The sequence below is a fragment of the Oncorhynchus mykiss genome, chromosome 16 (assembly GCF_013265735.2).
Source record: "Oncorhynchus mykiss isolate Arlee chromosome 16, USDA_OmykA_1.1, whole genome shotgun sequence".
Classification (NCBI taxonomy): domain Eukaryota; kingdom Metazoa; phylum Chordata; class Actinopteri; order Salmoniformes; family Salmonidae; genus Oncorhynchus; species Oncorhynchus mykiss.
In genome coordinates this window covers 23,928,769-23,952,935 of record NC_048580.1, presented here as the reverse complement: position 1 = coordinate 23,952,935, position 24,167 = coordinate 23,928,769, and the positions used below count along the sequence as shown (strand labels likewise).

The window sequence follows — 24,167 nt, the reverse complement described above, 5'->3', positions numbered from 1 at the left end:
TTCAATTATTACCTGTGTAGTAATGCTGTAATGGCACTACTTACATTGTATTAACACTTTGTTCTTATATATTACTTACTAGTAACTGCACTTTGACTGCTCAGTAATCGAATAGAGGTGTTTTTTGGGATTAAACAAGATTATGAATCGATAACTCAATTCTATAAAATATCAAGCCTGGAGCTAGTCGACTAACAGTTAACTCTAAACAAACATGAAAAGGTGTACACAGAGGACAGAAATCATTTAGCGTTTAAATATTTATTTTAAGCTTGCCAAACTTCTCTGCAAAAAAATGTTCTACATCTCAACACTCACCTGCCCATTACATGTTAAAAGAGGTATCAAAATCTAAAATTCACAATATTCTGAATACACATTTAAGGCATTTAAACACACAATAAGATGTTACAACCCTTGCCGAATGATACTTTGTAAAAACAAAATATTTAAAATATATATATTTTTTTACATGTTGTTATTTTCTATTTTTAAACATGGTGCAATGCTACATAGTCTTAACTCTTTTTAACCCCCCCCCAATCAAAAACAGAGCCGCAATCTTCTATGTTTGGTGCCGCTAGAGTAAATAATGAATCTAAAAGATATTTTAACTTAAAATACAACCAACATCGTAGCTCAAATAAACCGTACAGACTCTGCCGAGCAGACTGAAACAGATACCATGTGTCGTTGGGTACGTGTGGACTTTCTTAAAAGGGATAGTTCACCCAAATTAGGTGGTGATGGGTGAACTATCCCTTTAATTCCAAAATGCCTCACCCTCCACCCACATCACAGTAGAAAATGGCATCTCCATGTCTAGGTCGAGGTAACAATATGGCTGTAGAACACACTTGGATTTCAAAGTTGAATCCTGCTGTATTTGTCATTCTTGGACATATACTGATACGTAAAAAAAAGACACACGTTAAAAAAGAAAACGGGTACACTGGTAGAGCTTCAGACCGCGTTTCAAAGATCTGCTTGATAAATGGCCTACTGCTAGAGTGCTGCCAGTCTTTGCAAATATGGCATGGACACCAAGGGAAGAGTTGCAGTCAAGATTATGAAAAGGCACATTCTGTAAGTTCTCATTTCATGTCAAAAGTGCTGCCACTAGCAATACTCGTGCTATTTATGGATAAAGGGCCTTGCTTGCACAAGGGCACAACAGGCAGAAGATGGTACACCTGGAATCTGTACAGCAATCTGTATGCTAATCTCCCACTTTTCATTGCCTGGCCCGGGATTTGAACCAGCAACCTTCACATTATTGGTCTCTCTCTTTAAACCCCCAGGGGCGTGACTTTTGATTGGAAATGAAAGTTACAGGCTGGCCTTTAAAATCCAAATCAAATGTGTGTCTATTGAAAGGGTTATAGGTTGCCAGTGAGGGCCGAGTCCATGAGGTCATCGTCCTCATTCCGCATGTAGACAGGACTGGGGCGGGAGGGACGGTCCGAGCCCATCATAGAGAGAGACGTATCCGAGGCCAAAATGGGTGACCGCGACCAGCTGTCAGCCTTCATGGGACCGTGCGAAACGTTCCCAGTTGACATAGACGACGACTTCTTCTTCTCCCTCTCTCTATCTTTGTCCCTCTCGCGTTCCCTCTCCTTCTGCTTCTTCTTCTCCTTCTTGTGCTTCTTGTGCTTCTCCCCTGAGCTGAGGGGCATGGAGCTCATGTAGTCCTGCGGGGGCACGGGCCTCATGGACTGGTCGTCGTCCGAGCTAGGGCTGTTCTGGTGGGACTTCTCTGCCACAGAGCTGCTGCCTGACTCGCTCTCGCTGTCGTGGTTGAGCGGTGTGTAGCCCGGCGAGCGGCTGTGGCTGGGGGAAGAGCGGTCGTGCTTGGGCGTGGAGCCGCTGAACAGGGGTGAGGCTTTGAGACCGGAAAGCTGGGGGCGCATGGATTCCCCCGAGCCCTCTCCGGGCTTCTGCAGGGTCACCTTGGCCTTGATGCTGGGTGAGCCGCCGTCCGGCTTGCTGATAATGATCTTGGCCACGCCCGTGCTGCTTACGCCTCCACTTTTGGGATCTATGAGCTTCTTGTCCCCGCTGGCACCCACCGACACGGACACTTTGGACTTGCCCTCTTTCTCAGACTTTTCTCGTTTGATCGGGTACTCCCCGCCTTGAGAGGACATTCCGTGCTTGGAGGGGCCGAGGTTTGGTGGCCCGCCCCCTGGTCCGCCTACACCAGTCCCACCACTGCCACCAACAGGCGGATCTCCCTCGTCTTCAGGACCCCCTCCCCCGCCGACGCTCTTCAGCTTGTCTATGACTGCAGTCAGCGAGGGCTTCTTGTTGCGGCTGGGGGACTTTCCTTTGGCGTTGGGGTTGTTCGCGTTGTTCCCTTGTCCGCCACCACAACCACCCCCTCCGCCACCACTAGAGCCATACTGAGACTGGGAGCCTCCGGAAAAGGGCATGGAGCCAGAGGAAGAGGAGCTGGAGGAGGAGGTGGAAGACGAGGAGCCGGAAGAGGAACCACCACCGCCCAGCTGCTTCTGGGAGCCCATCCCCCCACCGGAGGATGACTTGGACCCTACCAAGCCGCCGCCCCCTGAGCCCATGGGGGACTTGGCCTTGGAGGACGGCGGAGTTCCTGGGACTTGCGACTGCTGCATCTTCATGGTGGAAGAGAGCTTGTCAGAGCCACTGGGGCGAGAGTGCGAGGGGGAAATGTTGGGCTTGATGTTGGGGTTCATGAGGGACCCGGGAGGCTTGCCCCCCTGCGGCTTCATCTTGTTCCCACTTCCAACCCCGCCACCACTGCTTCCCGACCCGGAGAGTCCATGTTTGGTGATGGGAGAAGAGCCTGGCTTCCCCACACCCATTCCCTGTGAAGAGCTCTTCATCTGGGGGGGTCCACCTCCAACACCCCCTCCCACGCTCCCAGGCTTGGAGCTGATGCCTTGGCCCAGGGTGCCCTCCTTACTCTTGATCTTGCCTGAGGAAGACGAGGAGTGAGAATGATGGCTCTTGCTTCCGCTAGTGCTGCCTGCACCCCCCGTGCCACCACCCGCCGAACTGCTTGAGGTGTACCCGCCATGGGACGAGGTTTTCCCACCAGACAGTGTTCCTTTGGGAATCTGAATGGTGATCTTAGGGATAGGTGGTGTGGCACCTCCTGGTGGAGTTTGCGACCGCCCGGAGCTACCGGGAGACTTGGATCCTCCGCCAATGCTGCCTCCAGATCCCGAGCCTCCGCTGGGTGGGGTGTAGGGTCGCCCCCCTGTGCTGTGAGATGGGGACTTCCCGTCGGGATCAAGCTTTTTGCGTTTGGGGGGCTTGTCTTTGGACTTGCCCTCGCTGGAAGGGGTGCGGCTTCGCTTCACCTGCTTCCCCTCAATGGAGCTGCTGCCAGTCATCCCCATCCCTGAGCTGCGCCCACTCCCGCCCCCATTGTCATCCTTCGCCCTCATAAGTCCCTGCTGCTGCTGTTTGGCTTTGGCCTCGCCACTCTTGAAGTCACTGCTCCCCCCTCCCATGGCCATCATGAGAGGGCTCTGGCCTCCCCCCATGTGGGACGAGTGCGAGTCCCCTAGATCCAGGGCCTGACCCAGCAGTGGCTTGCCCCCTCCGCTGCTGCCCCCGAACACTATGCCAGAAATGTCGAAGGGGTCCTTGAGGGAGGGGTCGGGGGTGCTCTGGCCGTGCGGGGTGGGATTCTGGGGGGTGCCGGACGGCGTGTTCTGCTGGCTGCTCCCACCGAAGCCTTTGACCAGGTCCAGGTCTCCATCGGCGCTGGGTGAGCTGTCGTCGAAGTAGGCCTGGGGGAAGCCGTGGCTGGAGGTCAGCAGCTCGGGGTTGAAGTCCACCGTGTCGGGGAAGAAGTTGGTGGACGAGGAGTCGCTAGTGGGGGTGGTGGCGGTCGCCTCGGCGATCAGGTCGGCGGCGTTCGTGAAGGGGTTCTCATTGCTGTTGGTGTTGAAGATGTCCGCCTCGAACACGGCGCTGCCCTGTCCCGAGCTGGACGAGTCCCGGTGCGGGGTGCCCAGGGGGCCCCCGTCCTCCCCGCTGCCCAGGTGGTGCTGCCCGTGCGAACCGCTGCCGCCTTTACCCGTCTGCTCGGGTAAGTCCGACAAGATCTCGTTTATGTCCGCGCCAATGCTGTCGGAGCTCGATAGGCGTACCATGCGAGGCAAGGATGAACCCGGAGGTGGTTGCTGCTGTTGCTGGGACTGGACGTGCGACTGCGAGTGGTAGGACACTCCAGCCCCGGAAGGCGGGGTCCCGCACTGACTGGGCGCCGGGGTGATGCTGTGGGGCGTGTCCAAGCCATCGCCGGGCAGGTTGACGTCGAAGATGGGATTCTGGGAGGCGTCCACGTCCATGGAGAAGAGCTCGCGGTGGAAGTCGTCCTCGGTGGGCTGGTGCTGGTGGTGGTGAGGCTGCATGGACCCCGACTGCTGCTTGTTCATCCCTCCCATCCCCCCTCCTCCTGCCCCAGGCACCCCACCCTTCTCCATCCCTCTGGGACGCTTCTTCTTGCCCTTGGTGCCACCTCCGGGGCAGGTGCCACCCATGCCATCAGTGCGTGGCGACCCAGAGGAAGAGTTCTGCCTCTCTAGGGGACTAGAGCCATAGAGGGCAGCAAAGTCCTGGGCGGGGTTGTCTTTCAGCAGGTTCATTAACATGGGGTGGTTCTTGGTGTTGGTGGCAGGGGAGGAGGTGGGAGGCGGAGTCTGGTGGGGTTGCGATCCGGAAGAGCTGTTCTGGGGAGTGGGGCTAGTGCCCACAGCGCCCGTGATCTGCAGCAAGCTGGTCAGAATGGGATTCTGGGTCACTTTGCTGAAGTCGTCCCCTGATTGACCCCCCTGCTGTTGCTGTCCAGCTGCCCCACCCTGGGGTGTACACTCTCCCCCCTGGCTTTGGCTGCGACTTATCCCGAACAGAGATGTGATTGGGCCGGCAAAGTTACCTCCCCCACTGTTCCCGGTGGGAGTGTTGCCTCCACCGACACCCGGGAGCCCCATGGGGTTGGTGGGGTCAACCCCTGTGCCCATGCCGTACCCGGGGCTTCCAGCAGGGGGTAAGTTCTTTTTCACCATGATCTCCACCGTCTCGGCAATCAGGGAGAGGGCTGGCGTGTCTGCCTGGATGGTCTCCGCTTTCCGCCGGATGGCCCGCATGGTGACAGGGATGGACATGCACCTGAGGAAAGGAATCCGAATGGTGATGGGGCGGACATAAAGTTTTTTTTTTTTATATATTTTTTTTAAATTGTCATTTATCTGTTCACTTATTTTAAACACCAATTATTTTCTACTGAAGGTCACATGGCCTCAAAATTGTTGTATTTAGTTGAATAAAGCATATTGAATGAAACCATTTGGGTTGGTTTCTTTGCAGTGGGGTAACAACAAGAAAGGCTGAGAAGCATCTACTACAACATAAAACAGATTGCGTGAAGGACACTTGAAACAGAGAAAATGGCCGCTCACCTCTGGACCACTTTGGTGATAAAATCGTCAGTGCAGATCAAGGCATCGGAAAGGCCTTTGTACAGCTTACAGGACACCTGCCTGGAGTCAATCACCTCCATAACCACTGCAAGAGGGAGAGAGAAGGAGATGGTGGAGAGGAGAGAGACGGAGAGTGAGAGGAGACAGAAGGAGAGGTTCGAGAGAGAGTTTATTTGACAAGGACAGTGCAAATTGTATCAATGTTTTAGGTTCAACATCAAGGTAAAAGAGCTGGAGCTAGTAAAGAAGCACATTTTCTTCCATAGTCAAGAGTGAGTGAAAATGTCAGACCAACAGGGCCAGAGTTGATCTAAAGTCAATTCTGTTGTGAAAGTCACAGGGCCGGTTGGAGGGCTGGCGGACTGAAACAGCAGTAATGTCCATAGGGATACATTCAATTATGTTCCATTTAATTCGATGGTAATGTCAGTGTATGTCCTCACCACAGACTAGGGACTCGTTAACAGGGTGCTGGAAGGAGACGCTGAAGCTGGAGTCGGTCAGAGGACACACCTCAAACTGTAGCAGTCCTGGAGTGTCTGGAGGGGGATTACACAACAGGATATTACATCACTGAAAAGCGCACGATTCCATCTCATGTCAATTACAATTTCTGTTTTTGTGGGTTGAACACTTCCATTTGTTTTGATCAGCATCAGTACGGACAGCTCAAACAATGCGTTGGCATGTACTGTATTATGCTGACTAGAGTAACAATATGAAAATGATTTTGTATTTCGGGTTGAGATGGAACAGCCCTGTAACACTGCAGTTCTCCAGGACCAGTTGTGTTCATTAGTTAGCCGTTCTTATTGGACAAGCGCAGGCCCCTCCCTGTTTCAGTTGGTCAACAACTACAGCCACTACCACCACCACTACGCACCATCCTTGATGAAGGTGCGCTTGACGCAGCTGCCAATCAGTGTGTTGGCGGCTGCCTGGTGCCTGATAACATCCAGTAGGGCGGGCACCTGGGCTGGGTGGCGGAAGGGGATCTTGGACACCAGCGTCCCCTGCAGCGAGTGCCCGTCCTGCACCGGGGCGTCGCCATTCAGGAAGTAGCAGTGCTGCTGGTCGGGCAACGACTGAGCAGAGGGAGAGGAGAATGAAAAGGTAAGATGGAGAGCCCATAGAGATAGTTAGGACTCATCACGGATGTAACCAGGGTTTTTTTTTGTTGCATGGACGCTGCCACTGAGGGCTCCCACTATTTTAAATGAATGAATGACAAGATATGGTTCAGATCTCTAGCACTGCAGGTGGCGGTAAAGTCACCAATATTAGCTAGAACCCAAAAGAAGAAGAAAATGTACTACTTCTAAATGGAGATGGCCTCAACAGAGTACCACAGTGTGAGTCATAATACCCATAAAGCTTAGCGGTCAAACAGGGAAACGGTTCCAAATGTTTTTCCATCATTTATTTTTCCTATAGGGGATTTTTAGAAACACTTCCATTAAGGGCTGTGTTCCGTGTAGGCTTACCCTTACCCCTCTCTCAGACAAGGTGACAGAGCCCTTCTTTTAAGTGTTTCTAAAAATCCCCTGTTGGAAAAAAACGATTGGAACCATTTACCCGTTTGACCGCTAGGTTTTATGGGTATCAAATCAAACTTAATTGTATTGGTATCATGCACATATTTAGTAGTTGTTATTGCGGGCGTAGCGAAATGCTTGTGTATCATGACACCTCCACTGTGGGGCTCTATGGCACTGCCCCTTGCTCTCACAGACGCCATAACAGGACAAATACAAAAGACGAGCCCGCTAACTCTATGGGAGAGCCTTGTTTTTTTTCTTCCAGAGACAGAATTAACTCAGTGTTTAAAACTACCGAATTCCAATATACTGGTAAGCTCTTTATGGTTGAGCCAAATTAAAAAAGACTGATAGGCTATTTTTTTGCCCCACTTCAAATAAACTGTACTGCTGTGTTTCACTTGTCTTGTTTGAGATGTTAGAAGAGGTATGTGTAGCTCACAACCCGTTCATACAGGCTCTTCTTTTCACTGGACCGAGTCAAACCTGAGACTTCCCGGCCAATCACTTGACATTCACAGGTCGGGAAGGATCGGGACGACAAGAAAAGCAGTGCCACACACCGCAGCCCTCAAGAAGCAGTTGCGTGCACTCTCGTACTAACGTGACGGAGCGCTTGACGTCATCTGACGATTGAAATGAAAATTAACCAAAAACCGCCCTTCTGTAGTCGATCTGAGAAGAGCGGATAGATGTAAGCAACAGTTCATATTTCACCTAGCCTATCTGAGGGGAGCTCTCCTCATATTTCTTCCACACACACACACACGCCCACACACACACACCCACACACACACGCCCACACACACGCCCACACACACACACATCTACACAAGGGCCCAGGAAGCCGGTCTAAGAGGGGAGTGAGAGGAGGCTACTCACAGCGTAGAAGCGCATGGCGTGTGTGGGGGCGGTCAGGGGGTTCCCCCCCTCCTCCTGGAGTTGATTCTGGACGATGAGCTCGTAGAGGGGCGACAGGGTGGGGGGTGTCTCAAACACAGGAATCCCTGGTAGGAGGGAGGGGGCGGGGGGGGTTAACTGACACACACAGACGTGTGCACAAACACCCACATCTTCACACTTTTACACAGGGGCGAAAACAAAAAGCAACAAAATGCAAAACAAACAAACCCATAGATACACCACACTAGACTTGGGCGATATACCAACTATAGGGGTATTTCGAAATGCAGACGGTATGATTTTCAATACTGTTTCAACGTCATTTCTTTAAAGGGGGTGGGTGCAGGGGTGCGTGTTACCCCACTGCTTATAACTAGAAGTATAATAAATCTAAGATATGTCAAATAAATGAGTGCCTTCAGAAAGTATTCACACCCCCTGGACTTTTTCCACATTTTGTTGTGTTACAGCCTGAATATAAAATGGATTAAAATGGCGATTTTTTGGGGGGTCACTGGCCTACACACAATATCCCATCATGTCAAAATGGAATTATGTTTTTTGAAACGTTCACAAATTAATTAAACATTTTAAAGCTGAAATGTTTCGAGTCAATCAGTATTCAAACCCCTTTGTCATGGCAAGCCTAAATAAGTTGAGTCAAAAATCTGCTTAAAAGTCACATAATAAGTTGCATGTGTGCAATAATAGTGTTTAACGTGATTTTTGAATGACTACCTCATTTCTGTACCCTAACACATCTGTAAGGTCCCCCAGTCGAGCAGTACATTTCAAACAGATTCAACCACAAAGACACAGGTGGGTAAAAAAAGAAAAAAAGACAGACATTGAATATCCTTTTGAGCATGGTGAAGTTATTAATTACACTTTGGATGGTGTATCAGTACACCTAGTCACTACAAAGATACAGGCGTCCTTCCTAACTCAGTTGCCAGAGAGGAAGGATAACGCACAGAGATTTCACCATGAGGCCAATGGTGACTTTAAAACAGTTGCAGAGTTTAATGGCTGCGATAGGAGAAAACTGAGGGTGGATCCACAACATTGTAGTTACTCCACAATAGTAACCTAATTGACAGAGTGAAAAGAAAGAAGCCTGTACAGAATGCCAGCAGCATACCACCCTGCATACCACTGCTGGCTTGCTTCTGAAGCTAAGTAGGGTTGGTCCTGGTCAGTCCCTGGCTGGGAGACCAGATGCTGCTGGAAGTGGTGTTGGAGGGCCAGTAGGAGGCACTCTTTCCTCTGGTCTAAAAAAAATATCCCACTGCCCTGTGCAGGGTGCCGTCTTTCGGATGGGACGTTAAACAGGTGCCCCGACTCTCTAAGGTCATTAAAGATCCCATGGCACTTATCATAAGAGTAGGGGTGTTAACCCCGGTGTCCTGGCTAAATTCCCAATCTGGCCCTCAAACCATCACGGTCACCTAATAATCCCCAGTTTACAATTGGCTCATTCATCCCCCTCCTCTCCCCTGTAACTATTCCCCAGGTCGTTGCTGTAAATGAGAACATGTTCTCAGTCAACTTACCTGGTAAAATAACAGATCAAAAATTTTAAAAAAACATGCCCCATGTTTGCACCAAGACACTAAAGTAATACTGCAAAAAAGTGACAAAGCAATTCACTTTTTGTCCTGAATACAAAATGTTATGTTTTCGGAAAATCCAATACAACACATTACTGAGTACCACTCTCCGTATTTTTAAGCATAGTGGTGGCTGCATCATGACATGGGTATGCTTGTAATCATTAATGCATGGGGAGTTTTTCATGATAAAAATAAAACGGAACTAAGCACAGGCAAAAACCTAGAGCAAAACCTGGTTCAGTCTGCTTTCCACTAGACACTGGGATATGAATTCACCTTTCAGCAAGACAATAACCTAAAACACAAGGCCAAATCTACACTAGAGTTGCTAACCAAGAAGACTGAATGTTCCCGAGTAGAAGAGTTACAGTTTTGACTTAAAACTGCTTGAAAAACTATGGCAAGACCTGAAAATAGTTGTCTAGCAATGATCAACATCCAACTTGACAGAGGTTGAAGAATTTTGATAATAATAAAATGGGCAAATGTTGTACAATCCAGGTGTGCAAAGCTCACACAGACTTACCCAGAAAGACTCAAGACTTATATTCTTGACTCAGAGGTGTGAATACTTATTTGTACATTTAAAAATACATGTTTTCACTTTGTCATTATGGGGTATTGTGTGTCGATTATCCATTTTGAATTCATGCTGTAACGCAACAAAATGTGGAATCAAGTCAAGGGGTGTGAATACTTTCTGAAGGCACGGTACATCCAGCTCAGGCCTCTACGCATTTGGTTTGCAAAGTGGCTAGATGTCAAGATCAAGCTTCTTGGTTAGAACAGAGACATTCAATCCCCTCCTGGATCAAGATCCCTGTAACCTAAACCGTTTTGCACTCATTTTATTTTTATAACACCCCTTTGTGCGTACATTCGGTAATATCTTATACTCCGAGTATGGTACAGAAACGATATGTTGGCTTGAAAACCTGGATACCGCCCAACCCTAGTCCACACACACACCGAAACACATACACACGTCTGAGACCACCCACCTGTAGCATTACCCATCCTCTGGATGAAGGAGAGGGAGAAGGGCATGGGCAGGTTCATCTTGAGGAAGAAAGAGGCAGGAAGGTCCACACAGTTGGAGTTGGTCACAGACGAGAAGGAGGGGGTTCTGCAACAGAGAGAGGAGACACACACACACAATCTCACAATTATCCAGTTATTCCCCCACAACAAAATAACTACTTATTACCCATTTATTATGAACAAAGTATCTGATGTATTTTATTCACCAAAAAAATATCTTTAAGACCATCTAAATCTTTGCTCTGGAACTTAAATTGAATGTCTGAAATTTGGGAGAGGTCTCACCCCTTGTTGTCCACTGGGTGAGATCCCGTGATGAGGGGGGCGATGGGTAGCTTGTAGATTGACGAGGTCCCCTCCACCGTCACAGATACACTCACACCCAGAGAGCGAGGGACTGTACAGGAGTTAAAGTAGGGCCATGTTAAGACATGCACAAGTGGAGAAAGATGGCCAAAGGACGATCATTTGATTATTTAATATATAGTCTAGTTCCAAAATCTTGTACTGTTTAAGCCAAGTCAGCAAATCCAGCCAAACAGATTAGATGATTATAAGTTGCCAGGTGTATTGCATGCCAACCTACAGTTGAAGTCGGAAGTTTACATTTAAACTCAGTTTCACAATCCCTGACATTTAATCCTAGTAAAAATTCCCTGTCTTTAGGTCAGTTAGGATCACCACTTTATATTAAGAATGTGAAATGTCAGAATAATAGTAGAAAGAATAGTTTATTTCAGCTTTTATTTCTTTCATCACATTCCCAGTGGGTCAGAAGTTTACATAGACTCTATTGGTATTTGGTAGCATTGCCTTTAAATTGTTTAACTTGGGTCAAACGTGTTGGGTGGCTGTCCACAAGCGTCCCACAATAAATTGGGTGAATTGTGGCCCATTCCTCCTGACAGAGTTGGTGTAACTGAGTCAGGTTTGTAGGCCTCCTTGCTCGCACAAGCTTTTTCAGTGCTGCCCACAAATTTTCTACGGGATTGAGGTCAGGGCTTTGTGATGGCCACTCCAATACCTTGAGTTTGTTGTCCTTAAAAAGCCATTTTTCCACAACTTTGGAAGTATGCTTGGGGTCATTGTCCATTTGGAAGAACCATTTGCGACCAAGCTTTAACTTCCTGACTGATGTCTTGAGATGTTGCTTCAATAGATCCACATCATTTTCCTACCTCCATGATGCCATCTATTTTGTGAAGTGCACCAGTCCCTCCTGCAGCAAAGCACGCCCGCAACATGATGTTTCACTGTTGGGATGGTGTTCTTCGGTTTGCAAGCCTCCCCCTTTTTCCTCCAAACAAAACAATGGTCATTATGGCCAAATAGTTATATTTTTGTTTCATCAGACCAGAGGACATTTTCCAAAAAGTACAATCTTTTTCCCCGTGTGCAGTTGCAAACCGTAGCAAACCTGGCTTTTTTTATGGTGGTTTTGTAGCAGTGGCTTCTTCCTTGCTGAGCGGCCTTTCAGGTTATGTCGATATAGTACTCGTTTTACTGTGGATGTAGATACTTTTGTACCCGTTTCCTCCAGCATCTTCACATGGTCCTTTGTGGTTGTTCTGGGTTTGATTTGCACTTTTCGCAGCAAAGCACATTCATCTCTAGGAGACAGAACGCGTCTCCATCCTGAGCGGTATGACGGCTGCGTGTTCCCATGGTGTTTATACTTGCATACTATTGTTTGTACAGATGTACGTGGTACCTTCAGGCGTTTCTCTCAAGAAATTTCTCTCAAGGATTAACCAGACTTGTGGAGGTCTACAATTTTTTTTCTGAGGACTTGGCTGACTTCTTTTGATTTTCCCATGATGTCAAGTAAAGAGGCACTGAGTTTGAAGGTAGGCCTTGAAATACATCCACAGGTACACCTCCAATTGACTCAAATGATGTCAATTAGCCTATCAGAAGCTTCTAAAGCCATGACATCATTTTGTGGAATTTTTTCAAGCTGTTTAAAGGCACAGTCAACTTAGTGTATGTAAACTTCTGATCCACTGTAATTGTGATACATTGAATTATAAGTGAAATAATCTGTCTGTAAAACAATTGTCGGAAAAATTACTTGTGTCATGCACACAGTAGATGTCCTAACCGACTTGCCAAAACTATTGTTCAATAAGAAATTTGTGGAGTGGTTGAAAAGCGAGTTTTAATGACTCCAACCTCAGTGTATGTAAACTTCCGACTTCAACTGTATATCTTTTCAACAATTTTTATTTATTAAACCATGGCTGAATCAAGAAAATGTGTTCATCTCTATTTAGGATTAGCCCCAACGAGCGGAAAGCACTGCATTGGCTTTCTGGGCAGCACTGTGGCAAACTTATTTCGCCCCCTCACCATTTGTGTCGGTGAAGTTGAGCTGCGAGCCTGTTCTTTCCTCGAACACATCATACGGGGACACGTAGCACTGGAGGGAGACAAGATGGCCGCCGCTCCTGGCTGTCAGCAGACCCACGCTCCCATGAAGGATGGTCTCCACCGTGTTAGCGTTGGTGGCTAACCTGCAACACACACACACACAATAGTGACAATTCATTCTGACAGGAACATATTTTTCTCAAAGGGGAAACCACTCAAAAAGCTCTCCTGGGAAAAAAAAATTTTTACGGAGGGAGAAATGTTTGTGGTTTTGTGATGCACCTAGTCAAACCGCAATGCATACATACCTGAACATGTGCATCATCTTGGTAAGATCCAGCTCGAGGGATTGAAGTGCCAGGTACATCTTTGTTTTCAGCTTACTGGTGGGAACCGCAATAAAGATAAAAATGAAGTATAACAGCATTTGATGTAATTCAATTCCACAACCACTTATAGTGCTCTAATAGCAACTCACTTGTCTCCAGGAAGCTTGTACAGGTTGACTAGGCCCTTAAGATGTTTGGAGAACTCTTCAAAGTTCTTATCCCTTTAGAGAGGTTGGAAAAAAATGACAACCAAGATGTCATCATGAGAATGAAATGAGAGAAAAAAAATGAACCGAAAAAATGTCTAGCTTTTTTTAATATAATAATTACATAATATGTATGTTTCTATAATTTATTTTATCTAAAATCTCACCTCAGGTGTTGAATCAGCTCCGGACAGCTCTGTAAAGAATTTAAAAAAAAGAATGAATATAAACATAAATACTTGGATAACATATTTACAGTATATCACTTATTTTATAGCTAAAGCGTGTCGCTAAATGCCGTTGCGTCCGATCTGAAGCTTCCTACGGGCAACTTATCTTATCTGCATAAGACTTCTTAAGCAAAACTATCAGTTCAATACATTACTGGATATTGTTGAATTATGTTCTAATGATTTAATTCTGCGACTATGGAGTGGTGAGGAGTAGCTCCACGGGCGGACCCTAATTTTTGTCCGGAAGTCATTTGGCCATTCATTGTAGTCACTTCGCTCTGTAGAGATGCTATTTTCTCGAGTTCTCTCGTGTCAATTAACTTGTGACATTCCTGGATTGCTCATATATTAATAAACTCTGCTTTAAATCAACAAATACAATAAAAAAAATTAAAAGGTTGAGAGTATAAAACTGGGTACATATGTCTGTGTTGGCCAAGTTTCAAAAACAGTCAAAAACGTCCAGCCAACCCTACGCCAATGATGCCGGTGGATCTCAAAACTGATCTTGGATCCGCATTAAGTAGCAAAGATATTCTTCGCCACCGTCGTTTTACAACAGATATCTCAAACCAGTCATGACTATTCAACAAAACAATAAATCATTTTCAAGTTTCTTTCCAGCTAATTTCTTAGCTACATGATTGTATGACGGGCAAAGGCAATGCGTCAGAAAAATAGTACAGTTCAGCCAGCCAGCAAGTTTAGCCTGGGAAAACAAGGACCTCAGATTGGTTCACCTTCCAACAGGACAACAAGCCTAAGCAAAGAGCCAAGACAATGCAGGATTGGCTTCTGGACAAGTCTCTGAATGTCCTTGAGTGGCCCAGCCAGCGCCCGGACTTGAACATCTTTCAGCGACGCTCCCCATCCTACCTGACAGAGCTTGAGAGGATCTACCGAGAATAATTGGAGAAACTCCCCAAATACAGGTGTGCCAAGCTTGCAGCGTCATACCCAAGAAGACTCAAGGCTGTAATCACTGCCAAAGGTGCTTCAACAAAGTACTGAGTAAAGGGTCTGAAAACAAACCTTGGTTTCTCATGGTCAGAGTCTTTAGGTGCATTTAGGCAAACTTCAAGCGGGCTGTCATGTGCCTTTTACTGAGGAGTGGCTTCCATCAGGCCACTCTACCATAAAGGCCTAATTGGTAGAGTGCTGCAGAGATAGTTGTCCTTTTGGAAGGTTCTCCTATTACCACAGAGGAACTCTGGAGCTCTGTCAGAGTGACCATCAGGTTCTTGGTCACATTCCTGACCAAGGCCCTTCTACCCCGATTGCTCAGCTTGTTTGGCTAGGTTGCCAGCTCCAGAAAGTGTCTAGGTGGTTCCAAACGCCTTTCATTTAAGAATGATGGACGTGTTCTTGGAGACCTGTGTTCTTGGAGACCTTCAAATGGTGCAGACATTTTTTGGTACCCTTCCCCAGATCTGTGCCTCGACACAATCCTGTCTCGGAACTCTACGGACAATTCCTTCAACCTCATGGCTTGGTTTTTGCTCTGACATGCACTATCAAATGTGGGACCTTATATGGACAAGTGTGTGCGCCTGTCCAAATCATGTCCAATCAATAGAATTTACCACAGGTGGACTCCAAGTTGTCGAAACATCTCAAGGATGATCAATGGAAACAGGATGCCGCTGAGCTCATTTTCGAGTCTCAAAGCAAAAAGGTCTGAATACTTATACAAGGTAATCATTTTTTATTTTTAATACATTGGCAAAAATGTCTAAAAACCTGTTTTCGCTTTGTCATTAAGGGGTATTGTGTATAGATTGAGGGGGGGGGGGGGGGGGGGGGGGGGTATTTAATCCATTTTAGAATAAAGCTGAAACGTAACATGAGGAAAAAGGGGTCAAATACTTTCCCAAATGCCCTGTGTGTGTGTGTGTGTATATACAGTGGGGAGAACAAGTATTTGATAACCTGCAAAATCGGCAGTGTTTCCTACTTACAAAGCATGTAGAGGTCTGTAATTTTTTTTATCATAGGTACACTTCAACTGTGAGAGACGGAATCTAAAACAGAAATCAAGAAAATCACATTGTATGATTTTTAAGTAATTAATTTGCATTTTATTAAATGACAAGTATTTGATACATCAGAAAAGCAGAACTTAATATTTGGTACAGAAACCTTTGTTCGCAATTACAGAGATCATACGTTTCCTGTAGTTCTTGACCAGGTTTGCACACACTGCAACAGGGATTTTGGCCCACTCCTCCATACAGACCTTCTCCAGATCTTCAGGTTTCGGGCCTGTCACGGGGCAATACGGACTTTCAGCCCTCTCCAAAGATTTTCTATTTGGTTCAGGTCTGGAGACTGGCTAGGCCACTCCAGGACCTTGAGATGCTTCTTACGGAGCCACTCCTTAGTTGCCCTGGCTGTGTGTTTCGGGTTGTCGTCATGCTGGAATACCCAGCCACGACCCATCTTCAATGCTCTTACTGAGGGAAGGAGGTTGTTGGCGATACATGGCCCCATCCATCCTCCCCTCAATACAGTGCAGTCTTCCTGTCCCCTTTGCAGAAAAGCATCCCAAAAGAATGATGTTTCCACCTCCATGCTTCACGGTTGGGATGGTGTTCTTGGGGTTGTACTCATCCTTCTTCTTCCTCCAAACACAGCGAGTGGAGTTTAGTAAAAAAAACTATATTTTTGTATCATCAGACCACATGACCTTCTCCTATTCCTCCCCTGGATCATCCAGAAGGTAATTGGCAAACTACAGACGGGCCTGGACATGCGCTGGCTTGAGCAGGGGGGCCTTGCGTGCGCTGCAGGATTTTAATCCATGACGGTATGTTACTAATGGCTTTCTTTGAGACTGTGGTCCCAGCTCTCTTCAGGTCATTGACCAGGTCCTGCCGTGTAGTTCTGGGCTGATCCCTCACCTTCCTCATGATCATTGATGCCCCACGAGGTGAGATCTTGCATGGAGCCCCAAACCGAGGGTGATTGACCGTCATCTTGAACTTCTTCCATTTTCTAATAATTGTGCCAACAGTTGTTGCCTTCTCAACAAGCTGCTTGCCTATTGTCCTGTAGCCCATCCCAGCCTTGTGCAGGTCTACAATTTTATCCCTGATGTCCTTGCACAGCTCTCTGGTCTTGGCTATCGTGGAGAGGTTGGAGTCTGTTTGATTGAGTGTGTGGACAGGTGTCTTTTATACAGGTAAGGAGTTCAAACAGGTGCAGTTAATACAGTTAATGAGTGGAGAACAGGAGGGATTCTTAAAGAAAAACTGACAGGTATGTGAAAGCTGGAATTCTTACTGGTTGGTAGGTGATCAAATACTTATGTCATGCAATAAAATGCAAATTAATTACTTAAAAATAATACAATGTGAATTTCTGGATTTTTGTTTTAGATTCCGTCTCTCACAGTTGAAGTGTAGGAAAAATCGGCAGTGTATCAAATACTTGTTCTCCCCAGTGTGTGTGTGTGTGTATATATTATCTATCTATATATATATCTATATATATATATCTATATATATAGATATATATATCTATATCTCTATCTATCATATATATATATATATATATATGATAGATAGAGATATATATAGATATAGAGATATATATAGATATATATATAGATATATATATGATAGATAGAGATATATATAGATATATATATATATATCTATATATATAGATATATATATATATCTATATATATAGATATATATATCTATATATATCTATATATATATATATCTCTATCTATCATATATATATATATATATATATGATAGATAGAGATATATATATATATAGATACATATATATATGATATATATATAGATATATATATATATATATGATATATATATATATATGATATATATATGATATATATATATCATATATATATATATATATATATATATATATATATATATGATATATATATGATATATATCATATATATATATATATATATATATATATATATATGATATATATATATATATATATATATATATCATATATATATCATATATATATATATATATATGATATATATATATATATATATATATATATGATATATATGATATATATATATGATATATATATATATGATATATATATATGATATATATATATGATATATATATATATATCATATATATATATATATAATATATATATATATATCATATATATATATATATATATCATATATATATATATATATATATATATCATATATATATATATATATATATATATATATATATATATCATATATATATATCATATATATATATCATATATATGAATGATCCAATGTTGACCTAAATGACTAATGATGATAAATACAATCCACCTGTGTGTAATCAAGTCTCCGTATAAATGCACCTGCACTGTGATAGTCTCAGAGGTCCGTTAAAAGCGCAGAGAGCATCATGAAGAACAAGGAACACACCAGGTAGGTCCGAGATACTGTTGTGAAGAAGTTTAAAGCCGGATTTGGATACAAAAAGATTTCCCAAGCTTTAAACATCCCAAGGAGCACTGTGCAAGCGATAATATTGAAATGGAAGGAGTATCAGACCACTGCAAATCTACCAAGACCTGGCCGTCCCTCTAAACCTCTAAGACTGATCAGAGATGCAGCCAAGAGGCCCATGATCACTCTGGATGAACTGCAGAGATCTACAGCTGAGGTGGGAGACTCTGTCCATAGGACAACAATCAGTCGTATATTGCACAAATCTGGCCTTTATGGAAGAGTGGCAAGAAGAAAGCCATTTCTTAAAGATATCCATAAAAAGTGTCGTTTAAAGTTTGCCACAAGCCACCTGGGAGACACGCCAAACATGTGGAAGAAGGTGCTCTGGTCAGATGAAACCAAAATTGAACTTTTTGGCAACAATGCAAAACGTTATGTTTGGCGTAAAAGCAACACAGCTCATCACCCTGACCACACCATCCCCACTGTCAAACATGGTGGTGGCAGCATCATGGTTTGGGCCTGCTTTTCTTCAGCAGGGACAGGGAAGATGGTTAAAATTGATGGGAAGATGGATGGAGCCAAATACAGGACCATTCTGGAAGAAAACCTGATGGAGTCTGCAAAAGACCTGAGACTGGGACGGAGATTTGTCTTCCAACAAGACAATGATCCAAAACATAAAGCAAAATCTACAATGGAATGGTTCAAAAATAAACATATCCAGGTGTTAGAATGGCCAAGTCAAAGTCCAGACCTGAATCCAATTGAGAATCTGTGGAAAGAACTGAAAACTGCTGTTCACAAATGCTCTCCATCCAACCTCACTGAGCTCGAGCTGTTTTGCAAGGAGGAATGGGAAAAAATGTCAGTCTCTCGATGTGCAAAACTGATAGAGACATACCCCAAGCGACTTACAGCTGTAATCGCAGCAAAAGGTGGCGCTACAAAGTATTAACTTAAGGGGGCTGAATAATTTTGCACGCCCAATTTTTCAGTTTTTGATTTGTTAAAAAAGTTTGAAATATCCAATAAATGTCGTTCCACTTCATGATTGTGTCCCACTTGTTGTTGATTCTTCACAAAAAAATACAGTTTTATATCTTTATGTTTGAAGCCTGAAATGTGGCAAAAGGTCGCAAAGTTCAAGGGGGCCGAATACTTTCGCAAGGCACTGTATATATATATATATAGATAGAAATACTGTAAGACAGATCCTGCTTCTGTTGCCTGTTTCAGTGTTTGGTTGATAGACTACGGATTCCGTGAGCCGCAAGCATGACGGAACAATTTCACAAATGAGCTGTTTTTAAATGCTTGCTATGCTGTAATAAAGGCTTCCCATTTTGTTTTACGTTAGACTAGCCTCTCTGGTATTATTTATAATGTATTTAGTGCTGTTTACAATGTTCCAAATTGTCAGGTAAATTATATCCATAATAATAACCCTCTCTTTTCCTTGATTTCATTCTTGTTATTACTATTATGATCATCACAATAATAAGTCATGTTATTGTCATTAGTAGGCTTATTACAGCAGCCTTATATAACCACCATCGAGCTGTAGGCCTTATATTGTAATTTAACAGCACGTGTTTGGCACACATACAGTGATGGTCTTGTAGCCCATTCCAGCCTTGTGTAGGTCTACAATCTTGTCCCTGACATCCTAGGAGAGCTCTTTGGTCTTGGCCATGGCGGAGAGTTTGGAATCTGATTGATTGATTGCTTCTGCGGACAGGTGTCTTTTATACAGGTAACAAGCTGAGATTAGGAGCACTCCCTTTAAGAGTGTGCTCCTAATCTCAGCTCATTACTTGTATAAAAGACACCTGGGAGCCAGAAATCTCTCTGATTGAGAGGGGGTCAAATACTTATTTCCCTCATTAAAATGCAAATTAATTTATAAAATTTTTGACATGCGTTTTTCATGGATTTTGTTGTTGTTATTCTGTCTTTCACTGTTCAAATAAATGTACCATTAAAATTATAGACTGATAATTTCTTTGTCAGTGGGCAAACGTACAAAATCAACAGGGGATCAAATACTTTCCCGCCTCACTGTAGGCCTAATATGCACGCAGCGCTTGCTCAATACCTTATTTCTCTTGATCTCCAGTTTTCCCTCACAACTAGTCAAATTTATTCCACACATCTGACTTCCCCTTTACCTCCTGCGCAACCAGTAACCATTTCAATAACAGAACTTCTCAGTCAGAAATGGCTGTAATTATGTTGCAGCCTCAGCAACACGGACAATGCTATACACACTGATGTTCTGTGGTGGTCACTGCAGCAGGGAGGAGAGAGGCAACGGGTGCTAGAAAATCACTCTCCCTTTTTTTTTTTTAAACACAGCGCAGCAAGTCTGAGCCAGGCGGCACAATCAAATTAATTGCGGTCGGACTCCCTCTAGTCATTTGTGTGTCTTCATTATTTCATCAAATAGCTGGCTTAAAGCATCAGACCAGCTCAGTGCATAAGGTTGACTTGATTGAAACATACAGGATGTGTCTATATATGGAAAAGTACACTGAAAAAAAAAAAAGACAAATCAAATTTTATTGGACACATACACATGTTTAGCAGATGTTATTGCGAGTGTAGCGACATGCTTTTGTTTCTAGCTCTGACGGTGCAGTAATATCTAACAAGTAATATCTAACAACTTCACAACATATACCCAATACAAACAAATCTAAGTAAAGGAATTAATTGGTCGAAACATACAACTCTCGGTCAACCAATAGCTTTTTTAGGCAGGGACAGCCCAAATAGACATAGAGTAATAGTGCTGTAGGTAAGGGATAGTACTGACCGCAGGGTTCTCTCCGTGGTGGGCCACCTTCACATCCACCAGCTGACCAGCCGTGTCCAGCTGCACCTCCACATAGAACATGTCTGAAGTGATGTAACATTCTGTCCCCGAAGGACTCAGATGGGACCCCAGCCTGGTGGGAGAGGATGAGGATGGTAGGGGTGGGGTTAGAGAGAAAGAGAGGGAGGCAAATCAGACTCAATGTGGCTAACCATGTCCTCCTCAAACAATTACTTTCTTGCCAAGTTTGGAAATCCATTGTTCAGTCAGGAATGTACTATTCAACAGATATACACCACATATACACACACTTAATAAAATACACACGGTTATGCTATCAATGGTATGAATAAGGAATCAGTGGATGGGTGACCTGGTGAGGGAAAGAAGGAGGGAAAGAAGGAGTAAATGAGTGAGACAAGAAGAAAGGAAGAGCTTACATGTTCTGTCGAGCGATGGACTCCAAGCGATCTGTCATGGACGGCAGGGAGGATACTGGAGCCGAGAGAGACAAATTTAAAAACTCAGCAGATTGTCTTTCAACTGTCAAGAATCTGATGATACAGGAGCGATTGATATTGGCATTCAATTGCAGAATTGCCCGTGGAACACTTTCAATGAATAGGACAGGTTGTCTTTGTGATCAGTTGTCTCTCTTTGGCGTCTCACCTTTCAGTGCTTTCTGCAGGGTCTCTAGACAGGTGAGCAGGAGCTGGTGTCCAGCCGCATTCATCTGACCACGTTTCTCCTGTGACCGACGAAACAAGAGGGGGGAAGGATTAGAGAGTAAAGATTTTCTAACTCATAATGTATGTATATTTGGGTTTACCCCAATGAAGTTCTATTGACTAAAACGTTGGTTTTAAGATCCATTAATCACATTGTGGAGCATGCAAGAATGCCAGTGAGCCGGAGTCTCTTTTTCCACCTGTATGAATGTATCTTCCGGAATCTATAAGGTGTGCAACCGGACCAATTTACACGCTTTCCTAACTCTATATATTTAGCATTCCATCATTTCCTATTATTTCATTCACACATTCTCTCCATCTTCTCACCATGGCCTGGCGCACCACCTTGCTGGTCTCCTGCCAAGGCCGTGAGGCATTGTGTTTGGCATGGAGTCTCTCCAGCAGAGCGTTCACGCGACTCTGCTTCTCGGCTTCTGTGAATAAGCAAGGTGCACAACGGAGCATTACATTCAATTGGAACTATAGCACTTCAGTGTTCAATGCCTGACATTCCAAGAGAACAATATAAGCTAGTTTTAGTAACATCCTAATTACATAGCTAATTACATAATTTGTTTATATTGTGTCCTACACAAAACACAGTGGAATTGATGGAGTAGGCTTAGCTTTGATGCAACCAAGAGAGTTTTCACTGAGTTTTTACATTGCGCTCTCAAGAGGGTTAAGCACAATGTAAAAATGTTGCATCGAAGTTAGAGTAGGCTATGTAATAAATCCTTTATTTGGGGGGGGGGGGGGGTTAATGGGAGATTAAAAGCCAAGCCTTACAGTCTATATCTGCATAATTAACTATTGATAAGAGTTGTGCAGATACATGCATGACTCTCGGACGGTGGTTGTGTTGCTAACTACAACGTATCTAGTACAAGAAAGTGGCTGGGTAGCTCATGTCCGCGTAACTAATCCAGGTGCATTTAATATAGTTGGCAGTAACAGTAAACTGTTTTTTAAATACAAATTTCCCGTAGAAAAACATAATGGTGTATTATAGTAGCTAGCTAGCATGATAACTACAATGCTGGCTAGGTAGCTAATATAGCTCACGAATACCCTAGCTAGCATTAGCCTGCTCTCAGCTTGTTGTAACTGATCTGACAACAAATATCTGACCCTAGCGTAACCACTCTAGCTCCAATTGCACATATATGATACAACTCACCTGTCCCTTCTTCAGCTTTTACCCGATCTGCAAGAGCCTGGTTTCCCCCAGATTGTGTTGAAAGGGTAAGTTCTCTTGCTGGGTTTGGGCTACAGCCCTGCATAGAAACCGCCGCCATCTTCACTAGCTAGCGTCTTTTTGCTAGCTACACTGTCGCTTCGCACTGGACTTCCGTAGTGGGTGGGACTTCGTAGTCAACGATGTTATAACTAAACCCAAGATAGACCACAGCATGCCGTTTCGAACGGGAGCAGATAAGGAGGTGGGCACAGCCAAGCACTAGCTAGCCAGATCCTATTGGCGCATTCTAGCATGTATTTGCGTTTTTACGTTTGGGAACTCCTACCCTGAGAAGTGCGCGTGTGCAATAACTAAATAAGCCCTTGTACTCCTAAACAACGCAATTAAATTAATAAAAAAAACGTTGGCAAAGGTCAAGTCTACAAAACTTAGTCCACTCTGTTCGTACAGATTTTATTTTTGGGAAGAGAAAACTGTTTTGAGATCAAATGTTTAGCAGAATATCGGGTCAAAATCCATCTCGCTCCATCTTCTCCCACTGCCGGCCATTGGGCTTCTTGGAAACGCCAACCGCATGCTTCAGATGTATATATCTGTGAAACATCTGGCTCATTGTTCTATCTGTGTCGGAGGTCTTGTTGTTCAAATTATATCTTAAAATTGTATTTGTCACATGCGCCGAATACAACTGGTGCAGACTTTTCGGTGAAATGCTTGCTCACGAGCACTTCCCAACGATGCAGGGTTAAAAATAAAAACATTTAAAAAAAAGTAATAACTAAAATAAAATAGGCTACACATGAATGGAGCTATCTATACACAGGGAGTACCAAGGGAGGGGTACGGGGTATTTGAGGTAGATATGTACATGAAGGCAGGGTAAAGGGACTATAGTAGGCATCAGGATTGATGATAATAATAATAAGAGTAAAATAAAATAACCGATTAGCAGCCGCAAATGATGACTGCAAACGTGTGTTTATGCATGTGTGTTTGTGTTGTGTGGATATGCGTGTGTATCAAATCAAATGTATTCAAACTTTATCCATCACATAAACATATTTAGCAGACGTTATTGCAGGTGTAGCAAAATGCTTGTGAATGTGAATGTGTGGGATTTTTGTGTGAGAGTTTCAGTGTAGTGTGTGAGTGAGTGTGTACGGTATATGGTGTGTCTATTCTAGTGAGTATGTGTAGGGTCAGTGCAAGATAGAGTCAGTACCGCTAGTTTGGGTACCA

The 24,167-nt window shown here is 44.2% G+C and overlaps 1 protein-coding gene across 1 annotated transcript; it reads right to left on the bottom strand.

Moving 5' to 3' along the window:
• Window positions 1-245: 245 nt before the first annotated feature.
• Window positions 246-23,109, bottom strand: med1 (mediator complex subunit 1). Its single transcript, XM_021565305.2, has 16 exons — window positions 22,908-23,109; window positions 22,055-22,161; window positions 21,666-21,744; window positions 21,437-21,491; window positions 20,997-21,129; window positions 13,642-13,670; window positions 13,418-13,489; window positions 13,248-13,322; window positions 12,919-13,082; window positions 10,855-10,966; window positions 10,530-10,654; window positions 7,895-8,019; window positions 6,358-6,559; window positions 5,918-6,013; window positions 5,454-5,559; window positions 246-5,163 (listed from the first exon to the last, which is right to left on the bottom strand). The coding sequence occupies exons 1-16, from the start codon at window positions 23,023-23,025 to the stop codon at window positions 1,380-1,382; spliced, it is 5,382 nt and encodes a 1,793-aa protein (XP_021420980.2). The 5' UTR covers window positions 23,026-23,109; the 3' UTR covers window positions 246-1,379.
• Window positions 23,110-24,167: the final 1,058 nt, after the last annotated feature.

What these genes read in the sequence shown, in the direction of transcription:
- med1 (XM_021565305.2), bottom strand. Translation starts at nt 23,025, where the DNA reads ATGGCGGCGGTTTCTATGCAGGGCTGTAGCCCAAACCCAGCAAGAGAA. An exon ending in CCTGCAGAAAGCACTGAAAG is followed by an intron (nt 21,492 to 21,665) that starts GTGAGACGCCAA and finishes TCTCGGCTCCAG; the next exon opens with TATCCTCCCTGCCGTCCATG. An exon ending in GAGCTGATTCAACACCTGAG is followed by an intron (nt 13,490 to 13,641) that starts GTGAGATTTTAG and finishes ACCTCTCTAAAG; the next exon opens with GGATAAGAACTTTGAAGAGT.